Raw genomic sequence first — 18,888 nt, 5'->3', positions numbered from 1 at the left:
GACTGGATTTGGGAAAGGACGCACGCGCAGTGACCTGTCCCGTGGCGGTTCGGGGGGCGGTCCCCGCGGGGAAGCCCCGCCCACCTGTGCTGCTGCTCGGCCTCCCGCAGGCGGCTCAGCTCCTGGGTCTTGCCCTCCAGCTGGGACTGCAGGGCGGCCAGCTGCTCCCTCAGCTCGCCGTTCTCCCTCCGCAGGCCGCTCACCTCCGCGCGGCTGTCCTCCAGCTGCCGCTCAAAGGCCTGCGCCTGGTTCTGCTGCTTAAAGTCCTGGGGAGGAGGAGGGGGAGGAGGAGGAGAAGGAGGAGGAGGGGGAGGAGGAGGAGGATAAGGGGGAGGAGGAGGAGAAGGGGGAGGAGGAGGAGGACCAGGAGGAGGAGGGGGAGGAGTAGGAGGAGAAGGGGGAGGAGGAGGAGGACCAGGAGGGAGAGGAGAAAGAGGAGGAGGAGGAGGGGGAAGGGGAGGAGGAAGAGGGGGAGGGGGACCAGGAGGAGGAGAAAGAGGAGCCGGAAGAGGAGGAAAAGGAGGAGGAGGAAGAGAAAGAGGAGCAGGAAGAGGAGGAGGAGGAGAAGCAGGAGCAGTTTGAGCCCAGAGCAAGCGCAGACAAACTGTGAGCTGCACAGCTCATGATAAACATGCTAGTATACAGACCAGAGGATCAGACTCCTGTCCTGCAAGGCTGCAGTGTGCTTCAAATAACATTGCATTTTTTGGGTCAAATCTAATTTCATTTGAAACATCAAATATTTATAAAGGCCCAGTTCTCATTATGAGGTCATAAAAGTGCGCCTCACTAACAGGTCCCAGTTACACTCCAAAGCTGCTACTGTACTACCTGCCCCAAACGACCCGTCACGGGCCAGCTTACCTGGAACAGCTCATAAACTAAAACGGATCCAGCGGGACGGAACATTACAGCGGTGCAGTCTGTAAACCACCCCCCCCAAACCCCCTCCTCCCTCTCCCTCCCTCCCTCCCTCCCTCCCTCACCGACGCCGCTCTCTGATCAGGGAGCGCGGGAGGTGGGAGGGAGGAGACCAGCGGCCGCTCGCTCTGGCTCCGGTGTTCCGGCCGCTGATCCGGGACCAGCGCCACCCCGCCTCACCTACGTACTTGCTGCAGGGCCACCAGCTGGGTGTGGGTGTGCAGCTCGGCCTGCAGGTCCTCGATCTGCTGCATGTGCCGCTGCGTGAGCTGCCTGCACCACTCCGCGTGCTGCTGGGTGAGCTCCGCCTTCTGCCTGTCTGCAACGCGCACACACACACACACACACACACACACGTACAAAACTCAAAAACTGGCAGGTATTTAGTTATTTAAGCCTTGTCACCCAGGCCCCAGATTAGATAACTCACCGTTATTTGAACATTTTATTTTCGCCTTTTCTCTGTTTTCTTTGTCAGTAACAGGGAGCGTAAAGATGGCTGACAGTTATGCAGTGATCTCTGGGAAAGGTAAAAACCCCCCCGTAAGAAGCGCAGTGGGGGGCGGGGTGTGTCATGCGGGGTTACCCAGGAGCAGTTTCTGCTGGGCCTGCTGCCGGAGCCTCTCAGCCTGCACCTCCTCCTGGCTGCGCTCCTCCAGGGCACGAAGGGCCTGCTGGTGGCTCAGCCAGTCCCCCCGGAGCGACTCCTCGTGCTGCTGCCGCAGCCTCCCCTCCACCTCCTGCACAGAACCAGGCGCACACAGCCAGCGCTGCCCTGTAGTGAGTCTGCACCACAGACCGTATAAGGGCTGCTCTCAGCCTCTCCCAGACAGTGTTCTAGAACTCCACTGCTGTCCGTCACCAGTAGTGACTGTGACATCAGCATTCTTAACTCAACATTCTAATCGCATGTTTCTGATCTCACACCTTGTAAAAGGGTTAATGGTCGCATGGGAAGCCACCAGACCTGCTGCCATGGTAACATCGACGTCCTGCAAAAAGTTCAATTCAACAAGGCAATGTGTTGGACGGCATCATCAGTGAGGTCAAAGGTCAACCAGTGGCAAATGTTAATAAAGCGCACGTCGATAAGGTGATGACTGGCAAATACATCAAGTCACAAATCAGTCAGTATCATCACGTTTCGCTAATAGCAACAGGCGGGATGAGAGAAGCTAGACAGCAGGCGAAAGAAGGAACGTTTTTTCCCAGACGACGCCCTCCTTGGGAAGCGTAATTAAGGGAAACGCCCTCATCCCAGAGGCACCGGTTCGGGGACGCAGCGGGAGGGCGTCTGGTTTTACCTTCATGTCCGGGAGCTGCATCAGCTGATCGCTCTCCTGAATGGTGGACTGCAGCTGTGCCCTCAGGCTGTTGTTGAGCGTCATGGTTTTTTTGATTTCCTGCTCCAGGCTATCTCTGTCTATGACAGCGTGGCAGTCTCCCTTACTCCTCTTATCTGCCACAGAGTCGAACCTCTTCTCCTCCAGCTTCAGCTACGGACGAGAAACAAAAAACACAAACAAACAAGCCACACAGAATTAGAGAGTGAAATTGTTTTTTCGTTTTTTTTTTTTTGGATCTCAGCTGCTATTGCAAGAAGAGGAGTGCATTTATTTATTATTAATTCATTTGTCAACGGCATTCTTTCCAACGTTAGATAGCCTACGTCCAATCAAGCTGGTTAAAACACTTCAGCGTCACACACTCTAAGACGTTCGCTCCCGTCGTGACTCGGGAGTGAGCAGTTTTGTTTCAGCGGAGCGCGGGAAAGCCCCCGAGGCTCAGTCGCAGTGATGCATCATGGGGGACGTGCGCTGCATGGCAGAGCGGCGCTACGCTACGCTATCGGGAAACTCGTACAGCCAGCGAGAGAAGGAGGGACGCCACAGTCAGCGGCAGCAGCAGCAGCAGCTGTGAAACGCACTGTTTATTCACAGAGGTGGAAAGTCCAGGGGTCAGAAAGTAAAAGTCCTGCCATGTAAATGACAAATGGACTTCATTTATATAGCGCTTTTATCCAAAGCGCTTTACAATTGATGCTTCTCATTCACCAGAGCAGTTAGGGGTTAGGTGTCTTGCTCAGGGACACTTCGACACTGCCCAGGGCGGGGATCGAACCGGCAACCCTCCGACTGCCAGACAACCGCTCTTACCTCCTGAGCTATGTCGCCCCCATGTATTTCTTCCACCCATTAACTCAGCCAGCTGATTCCACTAACTAGTTCTGCCTCTTGGACTGAAGAATTGCGCTAATTAGCGAATCCAGGTGGTTGGAACAAAGTACTGGGGGAGGACTTTTACTTTCTGAACCTGGATTTTCCACCTCTGTTTACCCGCCGCTGTTTTCTGATACACGCTCCCCGACACCGCCGCCGCCGCCACCGCCGCCGCCGGCTCCTTACCTTTCTCTGAAAGCTCTCCGTTATCTCCTTGATTTCGGAGTCCTTGTCCCTGCGCAGGCGGGCGAGGGCCGCCAGGTGCTGCTCCGTGAGCTCGCGACGCCGAAATTCGCCCTCGCTTTCCGACCTGGAGTGGAAAGACAGACGCGCCGCGTCGAAAGGCGCCCTGCAGTTCTGAAACGATTCACCGACCGCCAAGTGATTTAAAAAAAAAAAATTACCCATGTGCGTATTTTTGTTCAACTAGTGCGCTGAAGACATTCTAGTAGATTGACTTGCAGATTGACCTTTTGAGAAGCAATCAAAAGAATCTCAGGAAGAAAAACCTCATATCGCTTCTTCTCTGCTTTGCTAGTTATTAAAAAAAACAGCTTCCAGATCGTACGTTACGTAACGGCAAATTTTAACTTTATCTCTCCTTCCGCGCCACCAGTTTGCAATTAATCAAGCTGTCCAACCTACCGCTTTTTTTCTTCCTGGTACTTCTGGGCCTTTTCTAAAATTCTGTCTTCCAGTGTCAGTTTTTCCTTCTTCAGAGCTGAAATCTCAGCTTGGTGTTTCTCTTTCAGCTGATCAAGGTCTTCCTGGGGAAAATGCATTAGCCACCATTTTACAGTGTTCATGCATCTCTCCATACAAAGAGTCTGAGTCTGTAGCAGAGGGTGTACAGCCCTAATTAGGCTTTAATATTTAATAAACATCGACAAAACATTTTCAAGTTAGGGCAGCTAGAAAAATGGCGCTTGTTTTCTTGCTCAAGCAGAAAAACAATGCTTGTTTTTCAGCTTGTGTCTCACAAAAAAATCTATTTAAAGACAAGAGAGATATATGAAAAACTAATACCTATATTGGTGTAAAGCAATGTCACCATAGTTGTTTCACTGCACAATACAGTATATCTCAGATGTAAATTGCACAACTCCTGCAAATAGATATGCAATTTAAAGTGGAGAGGTGGAAACAGTGAGAGAGAGAAAGAAAGGGAGAGAGAAAAGGGTAGAGGAAGAGTGCAAGATGCAGGGAGAGTGGAATGACAGGGAGGGTGAGGTAGAGCAAGATCGTGAGAGAAAGTGTGTGTGTGAGAGAGAAAGTGTGTGAGAGAGAGTGAAAGAAAGTGTGTGTGAGAGAGAACAGGGCTCTGCATTCCAGTTGGCTGGGGCTAGGTGGGTTATGGTGGGGTGGGGCAGGGTGTGGTTGGGTGGGGGCAGGGTGGGGTTGAGTGGGTTGGGTAGGGCGGGATCTGGGCAGGGCAGGGCGTGGCTCTTGTACCTTAGTCTGCCTCATGGTGAGCAGTGCCTGCTCCAGCTCCTCTCTCACTTTGGCACAGCAGGGCAGCTGTCCTCCGGGGGTAACCTGGCAACAAGCATATATATCGCCATACATTCAAAATATACTCTATTACACTGAATAACACGTTCAAATATATAGGAACATCAAATATAGTTTCAGTACATGCTACTATCATTATTTTATATTCATCATTTATATAATGTATAATATTATGTAATTTAGGTATTTTTATATATTTATCTAACATAATTTTATGCACAATTATAAGCATTAACTTTATTAAAATGTTATATCTTGCCAGTGTTTCTTTCCTAGAGTGGAGTGTTCTGAGGAGCACTGTGATTATTTGACTGCATGCACCACAGGGAACAGTCCAACTGAAAATATTAAATATAGTTTTACTGGGGAATAATCAAACGATATAAACAAAACCTCCAGAGGCATAATGTAGCTGTACAAGCTGCTGTGGAGTGTAATTACCAGCTTCAGGTCACGAATCACAGAATATCTAAAAAATCTAAAGTATCCTTCATTGCACACAAAGACTGGCCGGGTTGAAGCCATGATGCAGTAAAACTGAAATTACATCACAGAAGCCGCCCAGAAATGAAAAATCCCGTAATGTTACTTTCGGGAAATAACCCAATAACCCAACAGCTTGCAGGGGCACTTTTTTTTTTGTGTGTCTCATTCAGCGTTCGCTTGCGTAGATTTCCCCGTCGTTCCAGTGACGGGAGCGCGCACATGTACGCATTTGCATCTGAACTCCGCTCGAACCGCGCTACATGCTTAAATAAATAAACCGGTCAATAAATCAGACTGATATACTGGTGCTCTGCGCCTAACCCTTCACTGCAAGGGCAGGAGCTGAAAACAATGGAAGAAAGCATAAAGCATAAAGTATGGTCTGGAGTACAGGCTATGGTTTACAGCCTAAGGTATGGCACGAAGCATAAAGCACGCAGTAAAATGTGTACTTTATGCTTCTGTGTTAATTCAATTCAGATGAGTCCAATAGGGACCATATGTACTCTGTAAGAGTTAACACTGAGCATTTTACTGCGTATGATTTGAAGCACAAAGGACGGTTTGAAGCATAAAGTATATTTTGAAGCGTGAAGTATGGTTTGGAGCTTGAAGTATGGTTTGAAGAATAGCATATGGTTTGGAGCTGTTTGGTTTGATGATCAACGGATGGTTCGAGGCTGTTGATGCCAGATTGGAATACTGTGGACTCATAAAACAAAAATTTGTGGGCACTGCCCTGTCAAAGTTGGTCTGTGAAGAGTTGGGAAATGGTTGGTGATTGGTTGGCGAACGGTTGGCGGGGGGTGGATCCCGGTCGCAGGTAACAGGAAGCTGACCGGGCGGACGGACTCCTGGAGCCTCCTCTGCAGCTCCTCCCTCTCTCTCTCCACCTCCTGGCGCTCCTCCTCGCTCCTGCGCTTCACCTCCTCCACCTGTGCCTTGTGCTCCTGTGACCAAAAAAAAAAAAACAAGACGACGAACCTAATCAATACCCTCCCCACCACGGGCTGTGTGCGGGAGAGACGCTTAGAGCACAGAGGGGCGGGGGGGGCGTGGGGCGTGGGGCGGGGGCGTGGGGCGAGGGGTGTGGGGCGGGGGGGGGGGGGCGGGGGGGGGGGGGCGAGGGCTGGGTGGTGTGATGCTTAATCTACAGCCCTGATGAACCACAACAGCAACAACAAATGAATAGATTCAATTTCAAATCTAATTTATATTCAGCCGCGGTCTGAACGGCCGTTCCTCGCTCTGCCATTAGTCTGGCTTTGAGGAAGAATAAAGGCCTTGGCTCGTACGCGCCTCTTATTGCGGTGTCTCAGGGGAGGCGCGGGCCTGCGGTGATACATTACATTAAATCAGGGCCACTGTGCGCGACTTGTGGCTGAAACGGTGGCTGAAAAAGCAACGGGTGCTTATGAAAGCATCTCAAACAAATTCTACGCTGACATATGCATTCTAATTTTTTATTTTTTATTTAACCTTTATTTATACAGGGTAGGTTGATTGAGCACAGATCTTTTGAAGCAACTCCCTGGTTCACACAGATACCCAAGCACACAAATACATTACACAGAATCAATAACGCAATATAGTTTTAAAAAATTTTTAAGTTCAAAAACAGTTAGAGTGACCAATAGCATCAAGTGTTCTGCTCTTTTACAATGGATTTAAATTCTCCGGGAGTAACCAGGTCAGTTAGCTGAAGCTCCCTCTGTGAGCTACTCCCAGGCCGAGGGTGTGGGGAACTTAGAAGCCTTTTTACCAAGCTGAGTAGTGGGTGGCTGGAACCTTCCATTATCACAGCATCATGTAAATCTAAATCTCTGGAGTCATGGTTAAAAAATAAATAAAAACACAGCTTAGTCTTAATTTTTTTAAATCTGTTTTTAGTAACTGGCGAAGCTGCTGAACATTAACAGGCAGCAGCAGGGAGGAAAACGCAAGGGCAGTGACGGTGTCTTCAGCCTCAGGACCCTGGAAAAACTACTTCCTGTGAGCACCTAATGGCCATTCCAGGGGCTAACCGCTCAGACAGTAGCCAGACTCTCGGAGGGGCGATTTGTGGCAGTTTGTGACAGTTTGTGGCAGTTTGTGACAGTTAGTGACAGTTTGTGGCGGTGCGTGTGGCGTATTTGACAGATGTCCACTGTCACTATTCAACCGCTGCTCTGTGACTCACAACTCACGTTTGAATCACCGCCTTCACCCTCAGACTGTGCCTTCACACAGATGATTTGATTGGTTGGAAAATATCGGTTTCTTCCCGTGAAGCGGACAGTTTTACAGCTCTGGGGTGCGCCGTTTTCGGCAGTGGGGGGGTCAGGGGGGGTCTAGTGCACGAGGCCGCTGTCGATTTTGGCAACGTTCCCTTTCCCAGCTCCCACCCCAGTGACTAGATTTAATGCCGGCGAGTGGATTCTGATTAAACTGTTGACCAGGGGACAGGTGTTATTACGGGTGCTGTTATCCATTTAAAACCACAGACACTCTCAAAGGCAGTGTTATTTTTAACACACCTCCATCGTCGACTTAAGGACAACACATTTTGTGTTAAATTCAACAGTCTGCATTAAAAAGCCTCCCTTTGTAACACATAAATTGTATATTTGCCAAACAAGTAGTAACACTGACACAAAATGTGTTCAGAGTAACACAAAAATAGTGACACAGAAAGTGTGTTGATACTAACGCATCCATTCTGAGAGTGTAGTTTTGGTTATTTATCACACTGGTTCCATCTGTGGCCCTCAGTAATATGGAACAAAGGATTTTTCGGATGAATACGGGGACTGTTGGGAATCCTTGGGCTCCCCTGTCTCTAACTCGGACGGTAATTAGGGTGTTTTGCGCGGGACCCTCAAAGGGGGGCGCTCTCTCACCCGCTGCGCCTTCTTCCGCTCGGTTTCGGCGGTGGCGTGCGCGCTCCTCAGCTCGGCGGCGTGCTTCTTCATCATCTCCTCCAGCCTCTTCCTCAGCTGCTCCTTCAGACGGCTCTTCTCCTCCTCCGCCTGCCGCCGGGTGTGCCACAGCTCCTCGGCGTGAGCCCTCTGCAGCTCCTGCCTCTGCGCCGACAGGGCCTCCACATGCTGCGCGATTACAGACACGTCAGCACTGACACCCACACACATCAGGACAGGGCCTCCACATGCTGCGCGATTACAGACACGTCAGTACTGACACCCACACACATCAGGACAGGGCCTCCACATGCTGCGCGATTACAGACACGTCAGCACTTACAACCACAGACACGTCAGTACTGACACATCAGGACAGGGCCTCCACATGCTGCGGGATTACAGACACGTCAGCACTGACAACTACAGACACGTCAGTACTGACACATCAGGACAGGGCCTCCACATGCTGCAGGATTAAAGACACGTCAGTACTGACACATCAGGACAGGGCCTCCACATGCTGCGGGATTACAGACACGTCAGCACTGACAACTACAGACACGTCAGTACTGACACATCAGGACAGGGCCTCCACATGCTGCAGGATTAAAGACATGTCAGTACTGACACATCAGGACAGGGCCTCCACATGCTGCGGGATTACAGACACGTCAGCACTGACAACTACAGACACATCAGGACAGGGCCTCCACATGCTGCAGGATTACAGACACGTCAGTACTGACACATCAGGACAGGGCCTCCACATGCTGCGGGATTACAGATACATCAGTACTGACACATCAGGACAGGGCCTCCACATGCTGCAGGATTACAGACACGTCAGTACTGACACATCAGGACAGGGCCTCCACATGCTGCAGGGTTACAGACACGTCAGTACTGACACATCAGGACAGGGCCTCCACATGCTGCAGGATTACAGACACGTCAGTACAGACACGTCAAGACAGGGCCTCCACATGCTGTGGGATTACAAACACGTCAGCACTGACAACCACAGACACACCAGCACTGACAACTACAGGCACATCAGCACTGACAACTACAGACACACCAGGACAGGGCCTCCAAATGCTGCGGGACCACAGACACATCAGCACTGACAACTAGACACGTCAGTACTGACAACTACAAACATCAACACTAACCACAGACATGCCAGCACTGACAACTACAGACACTTCGGGACAGGGCCTCCACATGCTGTGGGACCAAAGACACATTGGTACTGACAACTACAGACACATCAGCACTGACAATTACAGACAAATCAGCCGGCTTTTTGTGTAGGCCATGACCATTTTTACAGTCATTTGTTATGTCGACAATAGTGTTCAGTAACTAAAGGACAGCAGTTTCTGCTCTGTTCTGGTGGGGCATGCACTTAAGCTGCATGGAAATGTGATTTTCTTCCTGACTCAGAAATTGGCATTATAAAATTACGTTCACCATGGAACCTCTTGACCATTTAAGATGCCACGCTTATATCAGATCAGTACTTCCAGGTGCCATGATGTTCCAAAGCCACTGGCAGAACACACACACACACCTCCAGGTGTGAGGGTTAAAGCGTTGTGTGGGGCTATACAGCAGAATTGATTTTAAGGTCCTTTTACAGGGTTTTAAAGCTCTCAATGGTCTTGCGCCTTCACACTTTTCTTAGTGCCTGTCCGAATGTGTGCCTCGTCCAGCTCTTAGATCTCCTAGTGCCTGTTTGCCAGAAGTACCGGGAGTCAGTTACAGTAAAAGAGGAGAGGAGAGGCTCCTTTCAGTTTTTATGCTCCCAGGCTATGGAGTTACCGCCATATATCACACAGTCAGGCTCTGTAAGCAGCTTTAAAAGCCAGCTTAAAACTCACCTCTTCACTCTGGCTTTTACCTAGATTACTTATTTTATATTATGTACTATTTATTTATTTCATCATTTTAATTATATATATATATATATATATATATATATATATATATATATATATATATATATATATATATATATATGAACTGTATATATATATACTAGATTTGTACTGTTACTGTTATTGATGTAACAGTTTTATTTGTACCTCTACTGATAACATTTTATTACTGTTTCTATGTCATACAAAGCATTATGTATTGAAAATATATGTATGAGAAACACTATACAAATAAAATGTATTATTATTATTATTGTTATTATAAAGTATCAATATCCTCACCAGAGCTCTGTTAACACTCTTGTCCCACTGACGGGGCCCCGCCCAGTTTGATGACCTCACCCGTACCTGTTTGACCTGTCGGGCGTGGTCGCTGGTCTTCCCGCTGGTCTGCAGCTCCAGCTCCTTCACCTGCTTCTGCAGGTGTGCCACCTGTGCCCGCAGCTCCTCGGCCTCCTCCGACACCCTGCTCTGAGACGAGCACTGGCTGAGCAGCTCTTCTGCGCGGGGAGAAGAGATAACAGAGAGGAGACTGGGTAAAAACGCAGCTCCGTTTCCCGGGCGACCTGACAATGGCCTTTAAACCAGAGGCACGCGGTCAGGGTGGGCACACACTTATAGGCATTTAGCAGACGCTCTTATCCAGAACGACTTTCACAGCGTTTTCTTTTATTTACACAGCATTTACATTGTATCCAATTATACAGCTGGATATACACTGAAGCAATGCAGGTTATGTACCTTGCTCTAGGGTACAATGGCAGTGTCCTACCAGGGAATCGAACCTGCAACCTTTAGGTTACAAGACCAACTCCTTAGCCACTATACTACCCTGCCGCCCACACATAAAGACCAGGTGCCCTGCAGTTACTGGCGCCCGCGTTTTTTGGCTCATCGGTGAACGGAGCGTACTCCGCCCGTCTCAGGAGAACACCGTTATGTAGCGCCTCGGCCCGCCGCTCTGCCACGCACGAGCGAAACGTGAGGGGCGCCATCAATCAAAGCGCAGCGGCGATAATGACCCGTCGGAGCCAGCCCGCAGGACGGAGCCAGGTAGATAAATGTCCTGTCGCGGGAAAATTAAAAAAAAGGGTCCGGGCTTTACACAGTTTGAGTTTTCATATGTTCCCCCAGGCTGCAGGTGACCTATCGAGGTACTAACCAAGCCTACACCTGCTTAGCTTCTGCAGTCTAACGTGAGAAGGGTACAGGGTGGTATGGCTGCTTAGCTTCAGCAGTTTGGCATGGGAAGAGTACAGGGTGGTATGGCTGCTTAGCTTCGGCAGTTTGGCATGAGAAGAGTACAGGGTGGTATGGCTGCTTAGCTTCAGCAGTTTGGCATGAGAAGAGTACAGGGTGGTATGGCTGCTTAGCTTCGGCAGTTTGGCATGGGAAGAGTACAGGCTGGTATGGCTGTTGGCTGTGCAAATGGCTCTGTATGAGAATAGTTGCTAATGGCTTCAAGTAAAGTACTGTGAAGGCACTGGCTGATCCAGGACAGGCTGGTCAGGGGTCAGGGGTCAAGGGGTCAGCGCTTACCCGACTTGCAAAGGAGCTCGTTCTCCTGCAGGAGGAGCCTCTCCTTGGCCACGGCCAGCTCCTCCTCCGCCTTCTGCGCCTCCGTCTCCGCCCCCGCGAATCTCCGCCGGGCCTCCTCCAGCTGACCTTCCAGGTCCTAACGACACAGGTGCATTCTGGGTAAAAACCGCCCTCTCGCCCCCTGATAACAAGCTGGGTATAAACAGACCTCGCTGGGACCAGAAAAGCTAATTAACTGTACAGCTTCAAAGAGGACAACTTGAGTCAGCTTTACAGCTCTGGTCGGGGTGGGAGGGGGGAGGGTAATGGGAAGGGGGGGGGGGATAAAAACAGAAACAATGACTGTGGTTTAGTGACACCCTAAAGCAAGCCATTTGAGAAGGGAGGGGTTCCAGACACATTGGAGATTTTCAAATTGTTTCTCGTGTTGTCGGATAATTGCGGAGGATGTTATTTTTAAAACCGAAATTGACGAGGAAACAGAGAGGGGAGAGACGAGTGCGAGCGAGAGAGAGAGAGAGAGAGAAAAAGAGGGGAGAGAAAGAGAGAGGGAGAGAGAGAGAGAGAGTGAGAGACTGAGCACAGGAGCTAGCCAGGAATAAAATATACACCCACGCACGCTGCATCCCAAATGAGGACCTCCTGTTCAGCTTTCATTTTCACCGTGTTTCTCTCTCTCTCTCTCTCTCTCTCTCTTTTTTTTTTTTAAATCTCGATTTCCCTCGCCTTCCCTCTCCAGGAAAATCTGATCAGCATGCGGGGGTGGAAACCGCCATCCCCTCGACCGATCGACGTCGGAGGAGGGGGAGGACCGAGCTCTCCGAACGTCACCGACGCCACGGCTGCGGCTAATGTCGCCTCTCGGCTATTCAACGACGAGGAGGCGCGACGCACGCCGCCATCTGCCCCGGTCTCGCAGCTGTGTTGCCCCGCTAATTGCCGCTTGTGGTAATGGAACCCTGTCATCTTCGCCGCTAACAACAGCCGGAGCCGGGTTGGAAGATGCATTTAACCTCAAAACACCGCTCGACTGTCGCACAATAAATTCTAAAAGAGCGGCAACAAGAAGAAGGAGGAAGACGGAGACGTTTTTTTTTTCCCGTGGATTCGTAAGCTTCGGTGACGAGGCTCAGCCGTCACGGAAAGGCCAATTTCTCCAGGCCGGAGCCAAGGCGGGCCGAATCGTTCTGTAATGACGCCAATCCTCCTTCAATTGCGGCAACTATCAGTGAATGTGTAGAGATATCATTGACGGAAGCTATTCCACGAGAAAGCCAGTTGAACGTTTTAAGGTTTTTTTTCTTTTTTTTTTTACTTTAAGGCAACAAAGAGCTTAGTGTCAACTACAGGAGGATTTGGTATGGGTCTTTGGGAGATAATGTTGCTTATGTAAGTAAAATGGAGATTTACATATTAACCAATCAGTGATGCATCCATTTTTTGGGCTGCCAAATTAGAAGTGGACTTGAAGTGAATATCAATTTCAGGACAGTGGGAAATCTACAACGTGAGCCCTACTTAACATCAAAAAGGAAATGCGATTATTTCCCTATTTATAAATTATGCAATTTATAAAGCTTATATCTGTATCTGGGGGTTTAATGAACACTGGCAGGAATAATGCGAGACTTAAACTGATTGCACAGAGCCCGGGTCTCCCCCCAGCCTCTCCTCCATGTTTGTGTCCGTACCTGAATCCTCTCCTGTGCCTTCAGGGAGTGCCTCTTGGACTCTGCCAGCCTCTTTGTGGTGGCCTCGAGGTCCTCCTGCATCCTGGCCAGCCTCTCCTGCAGCAAAGCATGCTGGGCCTTCTCCTGCTCCTGCTCCCTCTGCTGCCACTGCGCCAGGGCCTCCTGCAGACCCCTCCGCAGCGCCTCCTGCTCCTCCCTCTGCACCTCCTCCAGCTCGCTCACTGTCCTGCGACAGGCCTCCTCCAGGCGCTGGTTCTCCTCCCGCAGGGCCTCCAGCTCCTGCCGCAGGGCCAGCTCGCCCGCCGCGCTCCTGCTCAGCTCCTCGCGCTCCTCCCTCAGCTGCCGCGCCTCCTCCTTGGCTCGCTCGGCCTCTGCCTGCGCCTCCTCCTTCTCCTCCTCCAGCTGCTCCGTCAGCCTGCCCAGCTGCTCCAGCCTGGCCTCCAGCTCCCTCCTCGTGCCCAGCTCCTCCTCGGAGACGGCCGCCGCCGCGGCTCGCTCCTCCACCTCCTCCCGGTAGGCGTCGAACTCCGCCCGCAGCTCCGAGTTCAGCTGCCGCTGCTCCTCGAGGGAGCCCTCCAGGGCCTGCAGGCGCCTCCTCAGCTCCCCCTCGCCTCCTCCCACCTCCTCCTCCTCTTCCACGGGGCGGCCCCTGCGCTCAGCCTCATCCATGACCCGCCGCAGCTCCTCCTGGTGGGACTCCTCCAGGGACAGGAGCGCCGCCTCGTGCTCCTCATTCTTGGTGTTCAGGGAGTAGATCACCTAACATAACATAACATAACATAACATACAGTAATATAACATTACATACATAGCATAGCATAACATATCATGACATGGCATAACATAGCAGAACATAGCATAGCATGGCATAGCATAGCATGGCATGGCATAGCATAGCATAGCATAACAGTGATACAGAATTGCATTGTAATCAAATTATTTTTACCATTAACAGACAACTCAATTGAGTTGGTTACCAAGGTGGTCAGTAAAAAATTTTTTTAAAAAAGACTAAAATGTATTGATTTATTGTTATTATTTACCAAGGTAATACAATGAAGCCAAGAAATAAGAAAAATAAGTGCTCTAGGTACACCAGTTTAATGGTTACAAAAAATCAATTTTTTCTTCGGATTGCAACACTGTTCGAGATATTGCGTCCATCTTTAAAAAGAGACATAATGACAGTATATTATTGCAACTGTATACGGGAGTAACAAGATATTGAACGAAGAAAACTGGTCATATTCAGAAGGGAATAGATCGCTTTTGAGAGTAAGAAAGCACATCTCATGAAAGTAATGGATCTGAATGAAGGGTAAAAAATATGAAAACATAATACAGGCAGAATATATAGATGTAATGTACCATAAGCCAAGATCGATACCATTATTACAAAATGTATCACTGCCACTTCTAACTCACCAACTTTACCTCATATAGCTTTATAATATTGTGCCTTTTCGCAATATACTCAACAATATAGTTTTAGTTGCAATTCAACTGTCTGATCATTCTTCCAAATTTTATGTATGTTCCACATTTTACTTCCCATTCTGTGGGCAGGCCTCTGTGCTTGAACATCTGGTTTTGTACTTTCATGCATCAAATGGTAGTATTTGCTAATTAAAAAATAAAACTATTAGTGCCATCAGCAACACCGTACCATAGCAGCCTTCCTGCCTCCAACCCTTCAGCAGCTCTGCAGGTAGAGCAGAGGGCTGTAGAGCAAAATACGAGGAATCCTTGGGTTGCTGGTTCAAATCTTTCTCGAAAGAGGACGCCCACCCCCCCACAATCCATCTGATATTTCCCTGTCCAAGGGGTGCAAAACTGGGGTCCTGTCTATGGCCTGGTCTGTTTTGTTTTTTTTCAACCACTTACCTTAACTTTAATATTCAGTGAGCACTATAAACTGTGCTGGCTCACTCCTGTACTTGAGCACAGCAAAATTAGGATACACTTTCAGTCTGCAGCTGCAGCTGGTGCTTCCAAAAAAAACGTCATTAACGTCAGCTAAATAAATCATTAAACAAAATCCTGAACTGGATCGATCCCATTTGTTGTGCACCCCTGCCCTACCCCCCCAAAAAAATCATTTCTCTACCTTCCCTTCCCTGTCTTCTGATTCCAGCGCAGGGGCGTCAAACTCCAGTCCTGGAGGGCTGCAGTGTCTGCATTTTTTTTTTTTGCTTTCCTTTTAATCAGTGGAAAATTAAGGCCTTGAAAACAAGGTGTTTGGACTCTCTAGCCCAGTGGTAACCAGCCCTGTTCCTGCAACCCTAATTTGGCACACCTGACTCTACTAATTAGCGGCTCAACAAAGACCTCCAGCTGATGAATGAGGTGTGATTTGTTAAGGTTAGAGTGAAAACCTACAGGATGGTAGATCTCCAGGAACAGGGCTGGTCACCACTGCTTTGGCCAATCAACAGCTGAAAAGAATAGCTGATTCTGAAACACCAAAAACCAGCAGATTCTACAGCCCCCCCCCCCCAAGTTAGGAGTTTGACACTCGTGTTCTAGTGACAAGGGAAAGGATTGCCCATCGCAGGGGTGCTGTGGCCTGGCCACTGCACTCTCATTCATCACTACTGGGGATGGAGGTGATTAACGAGTCCAGGCTGTGTCTTTACCTGCACTCATTGTAAGTCACTGCAGCATCAGCCTAATGCCTGAAATGTTACATCGTCATCATCATTATTATTATCATTATACCCTTTTTCAAGGTTGAACCATGATTTATTACACCTGTACTTCACGAGCATAACAGACACACAGAAATGGACGATGGACGCACGATAACTTCCTGTCTGTAAAAGAGAGAAAAGATGCAGATCCTGCCCCCAGTCTGGCCCCCCTCGTGCCACCTCACGCTTTCGCCGCCTCTAACGTCTCTCTTATCCCACGGTACTCCCGTTATACGACGGTGCCCCACAGACTGTGACGGATTACAGAGGTCACAGGGGTCAAACCGGCCTCTCATGACTCACCGTCAGGTTTAAACATGGGGCGGGGCCAATGCCGTAGCCCTCCCTGATTGGCTGTGCACATTCAGCAGCACCATCAGCACAGCGCACCACTGCAGGTACAGCCCCAACTAAAACGCATCAAATATTAATAGCGCACTCAACATAAATGCTGTTTACAGCGATATAAAACAGGATCGTACGGTGAACAGTTTGGCCTGTAGGCTAATATACTTGACAGGGCTCGAATTCCCTGTGCTATCAGTTTGAGTTGGTGGTTACCTTAAATAAAACTGCAGAGTGCAGATTGTTCTTAACTTCGTGCTATCCAGATAGCAAACATGACCTTCTTTTTGTTTGCGGAAGCTTTTTAAATTATGAAATAAAAATTTTTCACAGATGTGTAATGTGGCTTAAAATTTCAAAGCAAAGCACATATTTGAAGCAGTTGCTTAAAATACATATATTTATTGTGCTATGTGAAGGATTAGATTTGGATGAGATTTCACAGGAAAGGGTTTTTTTTTAAGTCTTTCATTATGTGCGGTAGCATTCTTCAATGATTCCGGTGTCATATTAATGGTTATTATATTTAGAGCCAAACCACCTCCAGTTGCCTGACCTGATGCTGAAAATCTACACTTTTATTACTGTGCAGTATGAAATTAGCATATTTCAGCTCTTTCTGTAGCCTGTGCCCCAACAGCAAGAAGGTGTAGAGTGAGAGAGAGAAAGAGACAGAAAGAGTGAGAGAAAGAGACAGAGAAAGAGTGAGAGAGAGATAGAGACAGAGAGACGGGGAGAGAGCCAGAGGGAGTGATCGAGTGAGAAAGAGAGAGAGGCAGAGAGTGCGAGAGAGATAGAGCGAGAGAGAGAGAGAGAGAGAGAGAGAGAGAGAGAGAGAGAGAGAGAGAGAGAGAGAGAGAGAGCTCCTTAATGAAGTCCTTCCTAATCCTAAATCATTTCAGCTATGCGGCGTGGGGACCGCCGGAGCACGCGACCTTTGACCTTTGGCCCCAGCGGTAATGCCAGCTACCTGCACGGATCCCGCCACATTCACATTCGTCTGGCGTCCCCGGTCACGGATACGGGCCCAGCTGCCCCCGGGCATCTTTCATGCCTGCCCCCCCCACCCCCGCTGGGCCTGTGCATCGGTAATGAGGGAAGCGCGCGGAGGGAAACCTTCAGCTCTTACAGGACACTGCAGACGACACGTCTACAGGATCCGCGTAAAAAAGGAGGCGTCTACTGGATCCGTTAAAACGACACATCTACAGGACACTGTTCAAATGACACGTCGACTGGATCCGTCCAGTAAAGGCTCCCAAGAACAGAAGGAATAAGAGGTGACTGATGACAGTGTGGATAATTATTATTGCTACGTTAACGACAGCAGTCATGACGGATGAGGTGCCAAAAACAGTGTGGCACTAAAGCCTGCACATGTGCACGCACACACGTGCATGCACACGCACTCACACACATTCACACTCACCTCCGTGTGCACACATGCACACACACACACATGCATGCACACACTCACAAACACACATTCACACTCACCTCCGTGTGCACACATGCACACACACCCACACGCATGCACACTCACTCACACACACATTCACACTCACCTCTGTGTGCACACATGCACACACACACACATGCATGCACACACACTCACAAACACACATGCACACGCATGCAAACACATGCACACATGTACACACACACACACACATATGCATGCATGCACACACATGCACAGGCGACACAAGCACACAAGACTTCAATAAACACAAGTGCTCCTACTCCAGTAATAATCTTTATAAAGTTTCTTATTTTATCAAGCAGTTCCCTCACAGAACAGGCCTCTCACTGCTAAGTCTGAGAGATAAATCATCCTTTTCCTCCAAGACTGCAAGCCATTGATAACACGCAGGCTTTTATTTTAATCTTGGGAAATGCTTGAGTTTTGAAGACTGACCTTCTTAGCTGCTGCATTTTGAGATGTCATGCCCGCCCCACCCAAAAATAGTGGCAAGGATTTCATTCCATTTCAGAGTGGGGGGGGGGGGGGCATATTCTCAGATAGGGGTTATAGAATGGTGAACAGGACCAGCAGAATTTAATATGTAACTGAAGCATTCTGGGTTTTTTTTGGCTATGTGACATTACTCATAGACAATCACTTACATAGCACTTCCATATTCTCTGAGTTTGCTGAAGGACCCAACTCTGCTCTACGATTTTTCTGAGAAAAATCACCATTTGATCTGAAACCGATTAAAATTGAGCACAGTGATGTACAGTAAATACATATGTACGGGCCAATAAGTGAAGGTCTGGCGACTTGCGTCACTGCACGTCTGAGCGTTCGATCGGTCCGAGCAGACGGGTCACAGTCGACAGTCGACTGCCGTGCTCCCAGAATGCTCATTTCTCAGAGTTCCGGAATCCTTCCGGCGGGATTCCCATCGGCAACTGGAGGCCCGTTTACCGTTAACCGACGCGCAGAATCGCACCGTGGCGTCGCCGCTAAATCACGTAAAAACAGCCCCCGTGTGTGTACGTTCTGCCTCAACGCACAGTGCACAAGTCCTGTATTTAAGGCAGTTCGCTATCGCCAATTAAGTTCCCACCCGCTGGGCTTCCTCGCAAATTAAGCATGCTGTGCGCGAATCAATACGCCTAACCGTACAGACACCGTGAGG

The 18,888-nt window shown here is 49.2% G+C and overlaps 1 protein-coding gene across 4 annotated transcripts in view; it reads right to left on the bottom strand.

The window, feature by feature from the left end:
• Nucleotides 1-18,888, bottom strand: part of fam184b (family with sequence similarity 184 member B) — a 36,256-nt gene that overhangs the window by 9,016 nt on the left and 8,352 nt on the right. For all 4 annotated transcript variants that reach the window (XM_035416501.1, XM_035416503.1, XM_035416502.1 and 1 more), the window contains exons 2-13: nt 13,209-13,967; nt 11,518-11,653; nt 10,327-10,478; nt 8,018-8,224; nt 5,978-6,088; nt 4,593-4,676; nt 3,786-3,907; nt 3,327-3,450; nt 2,226-2,417; nt 1,508-1,661; nt 1,110-1,240; nt 85-266 (exon numbers count right to left, since the gene is read on the bottom strand). In XM_035416501.1, the coding sequence (XP_035272392.1) occupies nt 85-266; nt 1,110-1,240; nt 1,508-1,661; nt 2,226-2,417; nt 3,327-3,450; nt 3,786-3,907; nt 4,593-4,676; nt 5,978-6,088; nt 8,018-8,224; nt 10,327-10,478; nt 11,518-11,653; nt 13,209-13,967 (2,354 nt within the window). The remainder of the gene's footprint in view (nt 1-84; nt 267-1,109; nt 1,241-1,507; nt 1,662-2,225; nt 2,418-3,326; nt 3,451-3,785; nt 3,908-4,592; nt 4,677-5,977; nt 6,089-8,017; nt 8,225-10,326; nt 10,479-11,517; nt 11,654-13,208; nt 13,968-18,888) is intronic.

Source organism: Anguilla anguilla, chromosome 5 (assembly GCF_013347855.1).
Source record: "Anguilla anguilla isolate fAngAng1 chromosome 5, fAngAng1.pri, whole genome shotgun sequence".
Taxonomy (NCBI): Eukaryota; Metazoa; Chordata; class Actinopteri; order Anguilliformes; family Anguillidae; genus Anguilla; species Anguilla anguilla.
Note: the sequence above shows the minus strand (reverse complement) of the source record. Positions and strands in the feature narration are given on the sequence as shown.